The sequence below is a fragment of the Ochotona princeps genome, chromosome 20, assembly GCF_030435755.1.
Source record: "Ochotona princeps isolate mOchPri1 chromosome 20, mOchPri1.hap1, whole genome shotgun sequence".
NCBI classification, from domain to species: domain Eukaryota; kingdom Metazoa; phylum Chordata; class Mammalia; order Lagomorpha; family Ochotonidae; genus Ochotona; species Ochotona princeps.
This window is the reverse complement of record NC_080851.1, coordinates 25,625,068-25,643,100: the sequence shown is the minus strand read 5'-3', so window position 1 is coordinate 25,643,100 and position 18,033 is coordinate 25,625,068. Positions and strand designations below refer to the sequence as shown.

Sequence of the window (18,033 nt, the reverse complement as noted above, 5' to 3'; positions counted from 1 at the left end):
TTTCCTGTCCATAAACAGGAACACCTCACCGTGTTGCTAGCATTTATTTTTAGAAAAAAAAAAAAAAGAATCCGGAAGATTCTTTTAGAGCCTCCTAGGATACACTTTGATAGGCGAAACAACTTCTAACATGCAGTGGCGGAACACGGTAACTGAGGTTGACAGAACTGAGTATCCCAGAGCAGTCAGAAGAGAGGAATTTAAATATCCCTAAGGCAAAGAAATGACAAATGTCTACAGAGGTGGATAGGCCAGCTTCCCTGGTGGGATTGTCACACACTGTATACAAGGGCTGAAATGCCAGCCGGTACTTGTCCATAGGGACACACACTCTGGGTTAGTTACTAACTTTTAAATGCTTGACAGTCCTACCCTCCACGCCCCCTGCAGCTGGGGAGCACCTGGTAGTATTCTGGTAGGTGGTCTGCTTGGGCTTACCTGAGCTGGGAAGAACCAGAAAAAGAGGTTGCTGTTGTAGGTCTTATTCAAAGTGATGTAGCCAGCATAACTCTTCACGTTCGCCACTGAGAAAGGACTGACCAAGCTCAACTCTTTCGCTAGGAGAAAAATATACCCAAGGATTAGAGGAAAATACCATATGAGCCATCTGTGAGACTGGTCTCCGGGAGATCCAGGAGGCCACCATGGAACTGGCAACAAACCCCAGGGGGCCTTGGCCAGTCCCACACGTACCACATAATTCAGCCAAAGACCAGGGAGATGCTGGAGTCTTTCTGGGCATGGGATCCCCAGATGTATATCTTACATTGTGGTAGGCATTTAGTAAAAGGAAGAAAAGAAATCCACCTGTCACCAGCTGACACATAACCCAAGGTGTTCACACCGGAACACAGGGTATGAGGGAGCCCAGGGGTGTGACTGCCAGGGAAGGGGCATGGCCAAGCAGCTGTCACCAGGAGGGAGGCCCACGTGCTCACCCAGAGGTTTCCAAGAAGGTCAAAGGGTGGGCCTCGGGGGCTGCAGATGGAGCCACCCCTTGGGATACCTACATCCCATGTCAGAGAGTGGGTGTGCATCCCAGCTGCCCCACCCCCACCACCCATCAACGTGCCTGAGAAGTAGCAGGTGATGGCTCATGTTCTGAGCTCTTACCATCCACGCAGGAGACCCCAGACCGAGTTCCTGCTGGGGAAAGGCAAGAAGCGAGACTGGAGCTGACCCCATGGCTACTCAGCAGCAGTTCAATAGGCTGACAGGGCCACTGTACAGGGTAGGGGCACTGGCTTGCTTATGGCAGACAAGGAGCAGACACAGGCATGATCAAGAGGAAATGTTCAGTCAGCTGAACAAAACAGTAGCAGGAAGGTTTCATATTACATGGGAAGTATATCTCTTCTCCTTATTTTACAGATGAGAAAACTAAAGCACAGAGAGGTTAAGTAACTTGTCCAAGGTCACACAGCCAGTGCAGGAGAGACAGAATTTAAACTTAGTGCTAGACTGCAGAGTTTGCTTCTTTCCCTGTCCTGCTGCAGGTTTCTCAACTAGAGTTCATCTGGGAGGGTGAGGGGCAGTGATCGGGCTGAGCTTAGAGAAGGAACAGAAAAGAGGTAGCAGAGTATGGAGGGGAAATGGAAGAGGAAGTCTGGGTGAAGAATCCTTGAATGCAGATAAGGTCTGCGTGTCCAGTGAAGAACCAACACCCCATGTGGGGTTCTGTGGCCTGAGACAGAAGCCGGAGACTGGCTGGCAGCTGAGGAATCGCCAGGATGATGGCAGTGAGTGGTTCTTATTGACACCAGTGAGGGGATGAGGTCAGCAAGGTCCCCGCACCTGGCTGCTCCACAGGCACCAGCAGGGTGCTGCCTCAAGGCTGCAAGTCCCTCTTCTAAAACGGCCATGCCTACATCAAGGGGCCACTTACACCTAGACCTCTCCCTGAGGCCTGACCCCTCGGGGCGCTGCTGCCAACAGCATGGGCCCCTGTGGGCAGGCTCTCCATTCTCAGTGGCGGAAGGCGCGCTGCCTGCCATGTCTGCACGACTCCCAGGGTCCCTGCAGGTGAGAGCTCAGAGAGACTAGCATTCTCTGGGAAATGGCACCTGCTGATGAGTGTCAGGGCACACATGGCGGCTGGGGCGGGCAAAGCTAAGGTGTTGACAGGTGCTCCAGAGGGTCCTGCCAGGCTGGCAAGGAGGGGCCCAGCCCAGACCTGAAATCCTAGCCAGGTTTCCCAGCAAGTCCCTCATTTCCAACCCTCTTCATTCTGTGCAAAATGTGGATGCTGACTCACCTACCACAGGCACTGGGTAGGGGCCAAATGACAAAGTGTTTCTGAATGTGCCCAGAGCAGGACTTAGAGCAGGGAAGGGAGTTAACATTGGTCCTGGGGTTGGGGGGGGGTCTGGTCTGGGTTAGCTCAGTTTTCTCCCAGGGAAGGTTGCTGACCCAACAACCTCTGTAGCTCTTTCCTCTCTCTGCAGCAAGACCCATCCCTCACCATGACACAAAAACAGAAGAGACTGCCAGAAGGACTTGGGGAGAAAGAACAGTGGGAGGTTGGGGGAGTGCAGAGCTCGGCCTGACCCCCAGTTCTTCCTCCCCTCTGCTACCCTTCAATCCTCAGTGAGCCCTCCAGGGCAAGAAACCCTCCAATCACTTTGGAAGTATTTTTTTTTTAGCAGAACTAGTAAGCTTCTCAAAATCAAACAAAAACACCTCAACATCAGGAGGGGACAGAAGTGAGAGCTGGGCTGGAGAAGAGGGTGGCAGAGATGGATCCGGGTAGGAGGGTTCATGAAAGATGACAGAGAAAAATGAGGTAGGTCAAAGGATGATGAGAAAAAGAGAACATGGCTCATAGAGAGGGGCCGGAGGGAACGGGATGAAGGAGAGCCTGACTGGATTCCCGGGCCTCCCCGGGGCCAGCAGAGCCCAGAGCTCCCCAAGTGCCCTGGCCCTCCCTCTGGAGGGATGCAACGCCTCCCCTAAGCTGCCTTCATCTCAGGTTCGTGTCATTCCCTCCTGCCTCAGTCAGGAGCGGAAGGAAAACGGGGAATCTGCCTATTTCTCTTTGCACCCTGTGGGACTTGGCACACCGAGTGCCACACTTACGGCATTCAAGAAAACCTTTCTCCTGAGTATGTGGAAGAGCAGAATGAATGAAGTAAAACCAGTCACTCTGACAAACTAGGATTAGCTGACTTCTACAAAAACCTCTGAAGGCAGGGTGCTCTCGTTGAAATCTTACTGAGACATTTTCTCGGGCCCATAAAAATGGCATCACCTCATTTCTTCCCAAAAAAATCACAGTGAAAGGAAAAGTTCTTTCCACAAAAATTACATTATTTTTTCAATGTCCTGTTCACCCAGCCAGAGTCTATTAACGGAATTGCGAAAAAACAAAAAAAAACCTCTCAACACGTAGCAGTTTGTATTCTCCTGGCTCTGTGACTCACCACACAGATCTTTCAAAACTTTCAAACAGTCTCACAAAGGAAACAGTCTTCTTGGGGGTGATTCTGCTTCCACTGTTACCAGTGTTACAGACCTGAGCCCTTTCCAAAGGACTGCTAGCCATCAAAAAGGATAAAAGGATTGAACCTGCTAAGCAGGGGGCATGTCCCGTTCCTGAAGACTCGAATTATTGCCAGTGTGGACCAGACACTGACAGATCAAATGTAATAATGAATTAGGACCTCACAACCAAATCGTCTTTACAGTGTGTGAACAAGTAGTGTTTGCAAACACGTTGAAAATTCTCCTCCTGTGCTCATTCTGTCTGAGAGAATCACGATCTATTCTAGTTGCACAGAAAGTAAACATGCAATTACAATTACATCAAACTAAACCAGCTAATTGGAGACTAAAAAAATAAAAATTTCCCATGTCTTCTTGTGAACCACTGTTTTTCTCGAAAATGTTCCACCACAATATGAAGCAGCACGTTCCGAAGCTCTGACAGGCTCGATAAACAAAGCGGACTGGGGGAAGCCAGTTGACCATCTGTCCAGAGCTTCCTGAACTTTCCATAAAGCAGATGAATAAAATTATCCCTAATTATGCTGTCAGGGTTGCATTTGAATATCCAGATGTACCAGTGCTTGGATCAGCCACTTAAAATTCAGCTCAAAGATTCTGAATGTGTAACTTAACTTTCAGTGATGTCATTAAGTAGATTTAATATTTTACACATAGCACTTGCTGGGTGAAGATCCATCTGGCTTGGCACAGCAGGGTAGGATGGAAATCTACCTCCCTCAGAATCTTTCTGAGTTGCCTGCCGCTGCTGCTGCCCACGGCTCTGGAATGCTCTTAGACTAGAAAACACAGCAACAGGGTGGAAGGGAACCCCTCTCAGAGGCATTTCTCTCTAACAAACACACCTGGGTCACTCTCGCTTAATGCCTTTGGGTGAGCCACTTCCCTCAGTCTGCAGCTACTTCACACAGCAATGGGGTCTCTGCTGCAGGCTCTGGGACTGGCAGATGTGCATGTTTCAATTTCAATCTCATCACTCTCTAGTTTTCAGGCCCCAAATGTTCCATTTCACTGGGCTTCAGTTTCTTCATCTCTACAGTGGGAACAATAATTATGCCTTCCTTGTGAGGATTAAACAAACCAGTAGATGCAAAGCATGATGCTTCCAAGATTAAGACTCAAATTCAAATTTCACAAATGCTTACAAGTGCCTGTTACAGGTGCTGTGCTAGACATAGGATTATAATTATTAAATGTTGGCTACTAAATATTTTATTGCTACTATTGATATGTTCTTCCTGCGTTTGTCAACTTATGTAATATCTCCCTTTGCAGGCACTTCAACTGTAAGACTTTAGGACTTCAGTATGCACTGCCTTATTCGTTCATTGTTTAGTATGTGCAGATCTGGTTACTTCAGAAAAACACCAGGTTCATAAACAAAGGAGATAAGACACAAGAGACAAACCACAAAGCAGAAGACAGAAGATGGCACCCTCGCCATCTCTATTACATGCACTCCTTGAAAAAAAGTTGCATTCTTACTTGTAGGCTGGTAGGATCTGGTTATTCAAGTTGAGCAAATCCAAAAGTCAACATGATGCTGCAAGTGGAAAATTCCACAACTGAACTCCTGTGACAGATTGCAAGTCAAAATGCAGGCCCATTAAAACCACCATGTAGGGTTCGGCACGGTGGCCTAGAAGCTAGGGTCCTTGCTTTGCACAGGCCAGGATCCCATATGGCCGCCAGTTCGTGGCCTGGCAGCCCTGCTTCCCATCCAGCTCTCTGCTTGTGGTCTGGGGAAGCAGTTGAGGATGGCCCAAAGCTTTGGGACCCTGAACCCGCGTGGGAGACCTGGAAGAAGCCCTTGGCTACTGGCTTCAGACTGGCTCAGCTCCAGCCGTTGTGGCCGCTTGGGGAGTGAATCAATGGATGGAAGATCTTCCTCTCTGTCTCTCCTCTCTCTGCATATCTGTCTTTACAACAAAAATAAATAAATAAGTCTTAAAAAAGAAAAACTAGCATGCAGGGGCTAGCTTGCGGCAGCAGATTAATCTTTTCCTCTGGCCCTGGGATCCCATGCAGGCACCAGTTCATATCCCGGCTGCTCCACTTATCATCTAGCTCCCTGGTAATGGCCTGGGAAAGCAGCAGAGGATGGCTCAAGTCCTTGGACCACTGAACTCACACTGGAGACCCAGAGGAAGCTTCCGGCTTCAGATAACCTCAGCTCTGGCCATTACGGCCATCTGGGGAGTAAACCGGTAAATGGAAGATCTCTCTGTCTTTCCCTCTTTCTCCTTCAATTAGAATGAAAAAAATCTTTTAAACTAGGTATGTCATGTAAAATTATCTTCAGTCTATATATTTCAGGTTACAGGAAATATGAATTTCACAAGCTGCAAAGATTATTTAATTTTCAGGTCTAAATGAAATCGTTTGCTTTTGGTTTATTGTTAATAGAGGTCATCTAAGTCACTGGTAACCACTTACTAAGGAAGCTGAAATGAGTGCATACAAGTGAGTTTGGTGAGCTTCAGTTAATGACATTTTGCCTCTTCACATGTGTCTTAATGATAACTACTCTACTGGGCAATCATCCTTCCATGGCTTCTCTACCTTCAGTAAAAATCAATCATTTTTAAACTACACCAAATACATTGTACGATTTTCCACCTTTGCTTGGAAAAGAAATGCTGAAACTTGGAGCCCAGGTGTATTTCAAGACAAATGAACAGGATTTAAGCATACCGTTAAAAACGAGAGCGTCTCGGTTTAAAACAAAACCCCAAATGCTAACATCCTATTGGCTGTGAGAACACTTCAAGTGGAGAAAACCAGCTTTATTTTAAACATCCATAGAGAGCACTGTGGTTCATTCTGATCTTGAAAATGATCATGACCCTAAAATTTCCAGTATCACTACCATCTGCCCTCCACATCTTTTTACTTTCCAGCCTCACTAGAACAAACTCTGCCTTAGCTACTGCACTGCTGAGAAATGTCAGGCTCCTGAGCCAATGTCAACACTTCCGTAGATCTTACCTGCTTAAACACAGTCCCCAGCAATGCTCCTCCCTCCTACTCCCACCATTTCCCTCAGCTAATATTCTCTCCTAACATCTTAAAAAACCCTGCCTTGGCCCTATTGCCTTGGCCCTCTGCTCTCACCACTACCCCAATCCTCTGCTTCACCCCACAAACAGTTCTCAGAATAGCCATCTTTCCTCCAGGTTACTCTTCGGGAATCGAACTGTTGGGGTGCAGCAAGAAGAAAAAAATATTTCATTTACACAAGGATTTACCCAAGCACAAAGAAACAGTAAGAGCAAGTGCAGGTTATAAGTTGAAGCTCTTGAAAACATATTTTTCTTACCAAAAAAAAAAAAAAAGAAGGAAAATTCACTCTAAATAAAGCCATTTTCAGTCCTATTGAACAAACATTTCACAGGCTACAGAGGTTTCATATCTATTTTTTTTTCCTAATATTCCCACAGGTTGGGTATGTTGATACCTATCTTCTTAATGAAGGAATTAAGGCTAGGATGCCTGGGATGCCGAGGAGCGGGATGTGCTAAGGCCACTGGAGGGAGGAGGATGCACCTGCCAACTGAGAGTGGGGTGACTCTGGCAAGTCCTCCATCCCTTCTGCTTTAGCTTGCATGTGTGGGACAGGAGCATACCCTCTGAGCTGCCAAGGTGTTTAAGTGAGATCAAGCAAAGTGTTTGGAAGCATTGGTCAGTGTGGAGTAAGCTTTGACATTAACTCCTAAGCGCCTGCTAAGGGATAGGCAGTCAGTCACGTATTTGAACAGAAATGCTTCAACTCATCGATAAGGAAGACTATCCAGCCCTATCAAATTGTCACTTTATCTCAAAACTCAGATAACACACCAAAATAATTATCAGTTCAAAAGAAACAATTGAATCAAACTATTGAAAAGACTCTTGCAAGGAACAATTGTTTTTAAAAAGCTTGCTGAAAGCACACCAGTAGTTTTCTGTTTTAAACTCACCTTTCCTGATGTTCCCAGCTTCAATGAGAGGGGTCAGAAACAGCGGCCGCCCCACATTTCCCTCAGGCTGCTTAGTGACATGGGCTTTTTTGAACATGGAGCGGAACAGCCCCTGCCCAGGGCTGAACATCAGCAGGACCAGCAACACAACCACCTTCCACATGGCACCAACCAGCCCCTCCAGACCTAGGAGGAAAACAATAATATTCCATAAATGAGTCACAATGCAAGAAATACATTTTTTCATCCTTCCCTTTTTTTTTTTAAAATTGTGTACTAGGGCTCTTGGCTAAGCAGATGGGATACTTTCATGAGGAACAGAGACCCCCAATCCCCGCTCACATGAAGTTCCTGGTCTAGTATGGGGTTCTTTGAGATTTTTAAGATGGGGTCTGGAATGTACACTCCATGGAGAATTAGACGAAACCGCAAGGCAACACCAACGAGGTAACCAACCACCACATGAGGAGTGTTGCCCATTCTCTTTGTCATTATAGAAGGTCAGTGAAGGTCTAAGAGCACATGGAAAGCCCAGACGGGGTCTGACATAAACAGAAGATACACGGGACTCACAGGAAGGAGTTGGAGGGAAGGCATGGGAGACCGGCCAGGCAGCTTGAGCCACGGTGAGCTTTCAGGGACAATGGAAAGCAGGCAATGAACACCTGGGTATAACTCTTCTTGGACCACATTATTTTGCTCTGCAAGAAAATCCAAGAAGGATGGAAGCAAGGGAAGGTCCCACAGCTCCTTTTAGGGTTCCCCCATCTTGCTAGCTGACAGGAAAGCTCAGCGCGCACAGCCTTTCAGGGACCTTCATCTGGGCTGAGTCACGGCAAGTTACAACTGGGCACCACCGCGCCTATAAATCGTGTAAACACGAGTCTTGCACCCACCGTGGGCTCTCACCTGGACTTGAAGCTGACTAGAATCTCAAGCAAGGATTACTCCATGAGGAAAACGACCCACAGGAGTACTGCCATTTTACCGGTTTCTTATTGCCTCCCCAAACAACATCCTCTTGTGAGACGCCTCCATTTTTTGTCTGGAAGTGTGTCCATTTTTTTGTGTGTGTCTCCATTTTATGCCGTAACCAGACGTCTGAGTCTATTTTTTCAGTCGCAGACACCGACCCCAAGGGAACGCAGACAACCACGCTTCAGGCACCCCAGGAAACCTGATGCGGAACCCAAGACTCTACCGCCACACCGGAACTCGGCAACACCGGACCCTTTCCAAAGCGCAGGGCCGTCAGACACGGAAGTCCGGGTCCAAGACAAGGTTTGCCTTGCTAAGTGTTTCCCTCGCCGCTTTCTCCTGACTTTTCCGTATAGCTTCCCACGCCGCTAAACGCGAGGCCGATCTGAAACATTACTTCTGCAAGTGATAGTAACAAAAACCCTTTCTCCCAAGTGTGGCTGGGATCCACAGGCAGGGTCCTGTCTTCTAACGAAAGGACAAGACCAGATCTTCTTTTAATCTAAAATTTGGACTTTTTTTCATATCGTGGAATTTTTTTTTTCATTATCGAGAGTTTCACTTCAAATTTCACATTACAATGTGACTCCTTTTGGTAAGTGAGACTTTTGGCACCCTTAATCTTCATACCTGGGCCAGGTACATCTCTCCTCACCTTAATCCCAATACCTAAGAATTGTGGTAACTGTTATGGCTGTGACACTATTCTGACCTACTACTGTGAAGTTCTCAACAAAATACGTGATGAGTGGGTGAGCAGCCTGGTGACGAATAGCCCTGTCCCTGCCGTCACAGTGTGTGGGATGCAGTCCCAGCTCGGCTCCCTGCCCCCCAGCACCCTGCCAGTGAAGACCGAGGGAGTCAGAGGCCATGGCCCAAGTAATTTGAGTTCCTGCCACCACAGTGAATGAACTCAATTGCATGCTTCTCCAGCCCTAGCCTAGCCCAGCCACTGTGGACATTTAAGAAGTGAACCAAGGTATGGAGCGCCCCCTCTCCTTACTTCTTGCATTTAAAAAATTATGTATACTTATGAATTGAAAAAGTCTCCCACTCAGATTTATGAATGCAAAGAAGTACAATTATGCAAATATTAACGCTTGCTTTCGACTATTCTGTGCTTTCAATGCCAAGCCATTAGAACATCTTTTAAAAATGTATAATAGTCTGCTAACCATATGCTTATCACAATCCAATTTGGCGCAGCATGAAAATATTGGTTGTAACAGATTTAAAACGCTTTTCAGCCACATTTCTCCAATAAAATAGGAGTTAATAATTATAATTTGATTGAGTATGTAAGCCTTGTTATGCCTCTCAGAGTTAATGTAATAGAATTCCCCACACTTAATGTAAATAAACACAACCAAATAAATATGGAGCCAGAAATGTTCTTGCCTGTTATTGAGTATAACAAGGATTAAATGAATTTAGAGACTAAAATTAGGTTCCCTCAAAGCTTAAGGGTAATGGCCACCAAAGCACTGTTAAGGCAGTTTTTTTATTTTAAAATTATATGACATTGTTACACTAGTGTTTTAACAGCATAGCTACTTTCAAAAAAAAGAAATGCCTGAAATCAACAATGCTACTCCCTAGCTGGTAAAGGAGATGAAAATGTGATATTAAAAATAAATAATAGGAGAAACTCTTCTTGTAAGAGATTTTTCTTTTTACCTAGGGGCAAACAAGAACGGAGCCAAGCCATGCTAATTCATCATTTGTCTTCCTGCTGCAAGTCCCTAACCTCCTCACCCACATGGAAGCTGTTAATAAAATAACCAAGATTGTTACAGCACTTTTCAGGTAAGCAAATGTTAAGTCAAAGATGGTACAGAAATAGGCAAAAGTGGCCCTGTCTTAATTGACATATAAATCTAATACGTTAAGAGTTAGGTTAGTTGAGTGGATCTCATTAACATTTAATCAAATAAGTCTTCCAGACATGGTTCCCACTCCTTGCAGTCTCACCCAGCAGCCAGAATGCCCCCGCTCCTCCTAGCTGTCACCTCTCCTAATTAAAATGAAAGCTATTATCAGGAATGGAGACGTGGGCTTTTCTCTTTTTCCCTTCTTTAACACCTTCCTTAAATGTTTTTGCTTATCTTAAATTAGTCTAAATCTTCCTACTTACTAAGCATTTATTGAGCACATTTCTACAAGTGCTGGACTAGAAAAAGCTGTCTCTCCCAAATGGGTGAAAAAACCTTAGACGTTACCATATCTACTTGAAATAATATGAAGACATTGGTGCTAATTTATACCAGATTTAAGGGTTCAGGCAAAATGTTCTTCTTAATAAATGTTTACAAACACAGAAAATCTAAGTGAATACACAACAACATTGGAAGAATCAAATAAACTAAACTCATATGTACAAGATTTGCTAAAATTGTCTTAGTAAACCTTAAATATTACAGTTAGAAACCAAATGTCCAACACACAACTTTTTATACTAAAGCTAATATCACAGTGTTCTTTAGAATAATGAAAACTGTTCAACAATTTAAACTTTCTACAATAAGATATCAGGCAATTAAGTTACTGTACATCAAAAAGATGGAATTATACACAGAAATTAACATGACTCCACAAAGAATGGTCCAGAAAATATTAAGCATTAGAAGTAAAGAAAAGCCAGATACTAGGTTAATTATTTGATATTTTCTCCTTATTTAATGCTCCTTAAGGATTTTTAAGTTTTCAGTAACAATCTTATAATCAGAAAAAATAGCTTAGGTTTTCGTTTTCTTAAAACAAAATGAAGCAACTTGTAGAGAAATGAACCAAGGTATGGTGAACCAAGAAAATGCTTGCTTCTTATTTCTTGTTACTACCTGGTTATGACCTCTTGCGTTTCCTAGGATAAGGTTCTATTGCTCTTCTAGAATTTTGATTTTTCAGTCTCTCATTCTATTAGGTCATGTCCTGATCTTCTGACACCATAGAATCTTGCGGACTTAAATTTTTGCTTTGGCAAATGAAAATTCTCTGCATACATGTGAGATGCTGTGGTGACAATGATTATTTCTAGATTTGTAGTTCATTATGCTTGGAGTCAAGTCCCTAAGAAGTGCACACCAATTTAGTACTAGGCAAATATTTGCTAATTTGTTAGATCTAAATAATTAGACTAAATCAAGGTATTAAATGTTTGTGTGATCCAATTCCTCCCTGTGATGGAACAGAAATCTCAGAAGTAACTTACTTGATGAAGATTAGTGAGCCAGAGAACCAAGACCGAAAGCCAGGATTCCTTTATGCACTAAATCTAATCTGCTTTCCATATTCTCTTCTTTGGCTGCAATTATAATCAAATATTCTGACTCTTTATCATCTCAATAGCCATTAACAGCTTGTAGCAGTTAGAATATCAGAGGATGTGGTAAACAAGAAAATGTATAAACAGAAACATTGATAAATAAATGTCTCCGGAGAAGTTTGATTTGTAATAAAACCCTCTTAGTGACCTAGGTTCTACCACAACTCATCAGTGGGCCCTGAACAAGGCAGTAATTCCAGAGTCCCACTTACTATGCCGGACCCAGCCCTGAGAGCCACTGGTTAAATTTCCACACCTTGTGAGCACCCGTTGTTCAGTAGCCACTGTTAAAAGGTAAACTACAGAACGTTAACACTGAAGAAGTTATATTTTGAAATCAAACTTATGTAAAAGTACTGAAATCTGTTCATTTCCTAGGTATTACCGTATTTTACTATTTTCTATAGTCTAGAGTTAGGGTTTTTGTATGTCTGATGGGCAGATTATATAACTGTTTTCATCCATGTATCTTTTTCTACCTCCAAGTTCAAGCTTCTTATTAGTGGCTTAAAATGAGCAGTGATAGGGATATTTCTACCACAGAAATCAGCTCCATAGATCCTGGATTTTCCCCCCAGAAAGTAAGTTAAATATTTACTCTGAATATATTGGACTCCCTCTAATTATTTGTAAAATGAGGTAAGTAAGTGAAATGACCAGTAGAAGATCAAACAGGAAAAATTCTAATTATATGCTGTACAAGCAACCAGTAGCATACCCCGACTCACGAGGCCCTACGACAAGACAGCTGAGAGCCACTGGAAGGTATGTGTTCCACCACTGGGAGATGACTCTAAAACAGAAACTCTACAAGGAGGACAGAGAAACCAAGAAAAAGGTTTTTGCCTCCTTGAAAGGGCAAGGCGGAAGGTCCATGGAAAAATGAAACTAACAGATAAGCATATTTTGCTTCAAACATATTTTCAAATCAATATATTTTCTTCATTATGAATATTTTTTTTACTATCCATATTTCTCATGAACTTTTTTAATATCCCTCGTCTATTTCTTGCTTTTTTCCTTTACACATCCTTAACTTGAGCTATAGATTATTCTGATCAAAGGATAAATATCTCTCCAGTAATAAACATTTTAGCTGAAGCTAACATATTTATTTGGATTCCCCTGCCATATTTAACTGGCCTTTTGGCTCCTGGCATGATAAGATTATTCCATTAAACACACGCAAGCCAACCAGTAACAGACACTTCTATCAAATCTATAATACAAGAAAGGTTTGAAAATGTGGTTCTATTTAAAACATTTATTATTCAGGCATTTCCAATGCTTTTGAATTCTGTAATAGAACACTATTGTGCAACCCTGAATTAAATACCCATCAAAATCCCAAACCAAGCTGTTTTGCTAAAAAGATTTCCATGTAAACCAATAGTGAAAGAAAACTTTTATTTTGATGGATCTGCTATTCAATCTTCTTTAAGAAATCATTTTAATTTTAAAATAGATCTTTGAAGCACTCTTTTTCCCAGAGAGGGCATGGTGTGTGACTCCCTGGGTAAAGGGCGACCTTTAGCTGCAGTGGCACGAACACTCACACACCTATCTCCCTGGCGCAGGCTGCCTCCCTGGCATCAGACAACGGCCTCTCATCTCTCTAATGAATTAGGCAGCCCTATCTCTGTCACCACAGCCTTGGGCTCACAGAGAAGGAAGACAGACTGAGTTATGTGGCAGGTACAGAATAAAAAGAGGAAGAAGAGAAAAGAATATTATCTGATACCCTGGTAATGAGCATTACCTTGAAATCTCATTCCACCAGAAGGAAAATGTGAGTGAGGAATGGGGCTGGGAGGATGGAAGTAAAAGGGTAGACTTGTTCCAAAGTTACCAACAGTTTTGAAGTACAAAGCTTCTCCCTGAAATCCAAGACATCATGAAAATATTAGTAGTAACAGCTACCAAATAACAAACGCTTCCCTATGTACCTGAGAAATTTCAAAAATTCAGGCAAAAATGAAATTTAAAAAATAAATATGGGGGTGGGCATTCTACGTCACAATGAATTCTAGCATGCTGCAGCTCCAACTTCCTGCTAATATGTTTTCTGGGAGGCAGCAGGTAATGACTCAAATGCTTGGGGTTCTACCATCCCCATGGGAGACTTGCATTGGGGTCCAGGTTCCTGACTTTGGCTTGGCTCAGACTGGCTGTTACAGGCAGCAAACAGAAACTCTGTCTCTTAAATGAAATGAAAATAAGTAATAAACTTAAAAAATATGGGGGGTATATTATGGCACAATGGATTCAGCCACCTGTCACATCCCATATCAGAGTGTGTGTCTGGCTATTATACTTTCCAGCCAGTTGCCAGCTCATGCATGTGGGAAAGCAGCAGAAAAATGGCCCAAGTGCTTGGGCTCTTGCCACCCACACGAGAGATCCCAATGGAGTTCCTGCTTCTAGATGTCATCCTGGCCAGACCCCACCATTGCAGCTAAGCAGTGAATCAGTGGATAGAAGGTTTTCTCTCTCTCTCTCTCTCTCTCTCTCTCTCTCTTTCTGCCTTTCAAATAAGTAATACAAATTTTAAAAAAAACAAAAAAGTCTTTTTTTGAATGGAGGTCAATTCATGATACACAGAGACTGGCTACATGACAGCAGATGTAGTGACTGGAATGCTGCATCGACCCATGAAGCAATACCCAGGATTGATGAGCAAACTCTAAAAGCTGAAAGAGGCAAGGAAGGATTCTCCCCTCCTGTTCAGAGCAGCATGAGCCTACTGATGTGTTGGTTCTGCACATACATCTCCACAACTGTATGGCAAGAAACTGTTGTTCTTTTAATCATCCAGATCATGGTATTTAGTCGGACCAACCAGGAAACATACACATGGATAGTGGAGCCATCGATGGAGGTAGGAAAGATGCTGGAATGAGTTGGGAAGGAGCCAGGGAAGGTACACGACTCTCTTAAGAGTTCTACTGAGGACCAAGCATGATGGCTCAGTAGCTAAGTCCTCATCTTATATGCACTGGGATCCTATATGAGTGCCAGTTGCTGTCCCAGTTGCTCCACTTCCCATCTGGCCCCCTGCCTGATAGGGCAGTGGAGGATGGCCTGGGGCCTTGGGACCCTGTACCTGAAAGGGAGACCTATAGTAGGTGCCTGGCTTCTGGCTTCAGATTGGCTCAGTTCTGGCTGTTGCAACCATTTGGGGAGTGAACCAGTGGCTGGAGGCTCTTCCTCTGTGTTCCCTTCTCTCTGTGAATCTGACCTTCCAATAAAAATGAATAAATATTTCAAAAGGAAAGAGAGAGAAAGAGAGAGAGAGAGAGAGAGAGAGAGAGAGAGAGAGAGAGAGAGAGAGAGAGAAGATGAATTCTTCTGAAAGCTGCCTGTTAGGCATCTAAGCAAAAATGTTGAGCGCCCAAGAAGGAAGTACACAAGGAAGCTACACTTATTTTTTACGTAAGTGTATGTAGCACCGTCATAAGCCAGTATTTCCCATGGGGTCCTTCACAGAATATTAGTTCCACAAAACATTAATGGATTTTTATGTGAAAAAAAAAGCAATTCCATCTTAGATCAAATTAAATGTTTTTTTTTTTTAATCATCCAGAGCCTTCTATGCATGGACAACACATGTTGCTTAGACCATGATGCTTCCAACCTTCAGGCCAAACCTTTATATGAGATACATCCAGATGCACAGTCTAAGTCCTAGTTTAAACAATATTCTCATGCCCCTTGTCCATCACAAAGCATAGCTGAATATAAAGCCAGATCTGGATGCTTTGAAAGCCCACATATTTTCTTTATTCCACCATACAGATGATATAACAAAGTCGGGCTTCAGAGCAACTTCAGACAGAAGCAGATTTTTTCCGTATACACTAGATTGTTTTGGTTTACCATTTGCAGGATTTATCATGACTGAAATTGAATGTGATTTAAAGACAGATTTATCTGCAAAGAATTGAAACTCACAAGGCTCAGAAATTGCTTCATAATGGATTTCTAGTGTATCACGGTGCTTCCCAAAAGGTCGTGAAGAAATGGAATAAGATAAATTTATTTTGTTCTGAAGAAATTAAATTCATGCATGGCTTCTTTGTAGTATACATCTTCTAAAAACTTTTAGAAAACTCCTTGTATGGATGGATGTGAAAATTGATTTACAGCAAATGCATTTCTAGTGTATATCCTTCAGTTTTGAAAAACATTTTTGTGTGTGTGTGGAGTGGCAATCAATCTCCATCCTTTAGGACTTGAAAATCTCATAGCGAACACAGTGACTTTCAGTCAGAAATTCTTTATTAGTTTTGCTCAACTGAATATAGCCCTGTTGTTTTTAGAATCAGCCTCCATTTTGTTGCCTACTATGATGAAATTTTTCAAATGCAAAATTAGGATACCTGGTATGGTCAGATTGAGTACAATGAATAAGAACATTTTACCAAAGAGCAACAAGAAACTTCTCGCCGATTCTAAAAGAACTGCTATTAGTCATAGTAGTAATTCCTTCTCTGTTCCTTCACATTATTCTGTTACTTTTCTCAGTTCTTTCCTCCATATTGTCTCCTCTGATCCTCACCACTCGTACAACTCTTCAGTAGAAGCTCCTTGAGCAACCTTCAAAGTAGTGACACTGCAGTCAGTAGAAGGACCATCCATGCTTTCTATGAGCAAATGCAGGTGAGGTTCCCACCTGTGCATCAGCCTTCAATTTAGGCATAGGGAACAAGAGACAGTGTCTGCCTTTTGAAAATGTACCATTTAGTGGTCAGAGAGAAGGAAGGAGGATAATGAAAAACCACTATGAAAATTAAAAGGAAAGAGGGTGATGAGGGTAGGAGTGGTCAGGATGGTCAGCACAGGCCTTTCAGGAGGAGGGAAGTGAGTGGAGCCGAAGGACACAGGAGAGTTCCATGCGAGTGTCTAGGAAGACAGAGTTCTAGGCATGAGGACAGAGATTGCAAAGGCCCTGTCATGGTAGATGATGAGGATGGAAGCCAGCCAAGCTGGAGTCCATGTGCAATGGATGGCCTGGTACCCATCAGACCATACAGAGGAAGGAGAAGCCAACATATGCCTTAGGCGTGTTGCTCCTTCCCAGTTCCACACATACATCCATCGCAATGTAGAGAGATCCAATGGTGTAACACTCCTGGCCTTTTGTCATCCTCTCCCTCACTCCATGGGGGCCTGGGATGATAAGTAAATTTTGGTAAGCCAGCCATGTGGGGCTCACTCACTCCCATTTCCCACATGGAGCATTGCTTTTCTCTCTTCACCCTTGGCGAGCCCGTGAAAGGCTGGGCAAGTCTCTAAGCATTGGTCTAAGTATCTGCTAAAACACAAAAGCTCAGTTCCTGCTGTCTACCTCAGGAATAGTAATGAGATAGTAATAATAGTTCTGAGATCTACCTGCCTTGCTCTTTGGTCTTTCTGGATATCTCCAGAACTCAGCAGAGGTGCCACATCTTAGGCTCCCTCAACAAAGTTAAATGTAGGTTTCATTTCCAAGTGTAGCCACTCCGCTCCTCTACCATTGTTATCCTGCCAGAATTTCAGTCATACATGACTGAAGATGAGCATGATTCGTCATTTTCAGAAATTGGAAGTCCCACACTAGAAAGAAAGTTGAACCTGAGAATTGACCTTGAAAATCCAACCAACAGAAATAGATCACATGGCTGACCAAAGAGCAACAAAGTTACTCAGCCAACCAGCCATGCATTCTCAAATCCAATGTTGAGAGCACTGAGGCAGAGAAAAGAAAGAAGGCCCCCAGACTGGTTCCTCTGGTTCCTGAGTCACTGAGACAACCTCATGTTGTGACTCTCTGCAGTTTCTGGAAGCAAAACAAAACAAAACTCCTTTCAACTCTTTCACTGGCAGCATACTGACTTGTGTCCATACCATTTGCTAAAATCATCAATGATCTTTATAGTGGCAGATTCAAAAGAAAAATTTCAGTTTTACCACATTGGACTTCTCCATCACATCAACCACACCCCTTTAGTAAATCTGTCATTGACTTACTTTCTGTAATCCGTGCTCTCCTGGGTCTTTCAGAATTTTGTCCTTATGTTTTCTTCTTCCTCTACCTTCCTCTTAAATACTAGGTTGCTCAGAATTCTGTCCTTGGTGTGCTGCTTATCTCACTACACACGTTCTCCTAGACGTCTGATTACTTTAACTCACGCTTTCTGCTGGCACCAACTCAAAAGGAAAACTCCTCTCCGAAGTTTCAGGTCCACCCACCCAACCGATGCCCCATGGGTACTTCATATGCAGCAAGCCAAA

General features: G+C 43.4%; 1 protein-coding gene across 4 annotated transcripts in view; it reads right to left on the bottom strand.

Annotated features, from left to right (window-relative positions):
• CPVL (carboxypeptidase vitellogenic like) overlaps window positions 1–18,033 on the bottom strand; it is a 126,635-nt gene that overhangs the window by 97,244 nt on the left and 11,358 nt on the right. Inside the window, exons 1-4 of one of the 4 annotated variants that reach the window (XM_058678140.1) lie at window positions 17,770–17,863; window positions 13,520–13,637; window positions 7,461–7,646; window positions 439–557 (exon numbers count right to left, since the gene is read on the bottom strand). In XM_058678140.1, the coding sequence (XP_058534123.1) occupies window positions 439–557; window positions 7,461–7,646; window positions 13,520–13,532 (318 nt within the window). In that variant the 5' untranslated portion in view covers window positions 13,533–13,637; window positions 17,770–17,863. Of the gene's footprint in view, window positions 1–438; window positions 558–7,460; window positions 7,647–8,369; window positions 8,556–13,519; window positions 13,638–17,769; window positions 17,874–18,033 lie in introns of those variants that run through there. The other 3 variants (XM_058678141.1, XM_058678142.1, XM_012926139.2) reach the window with 3 other exon arrangements.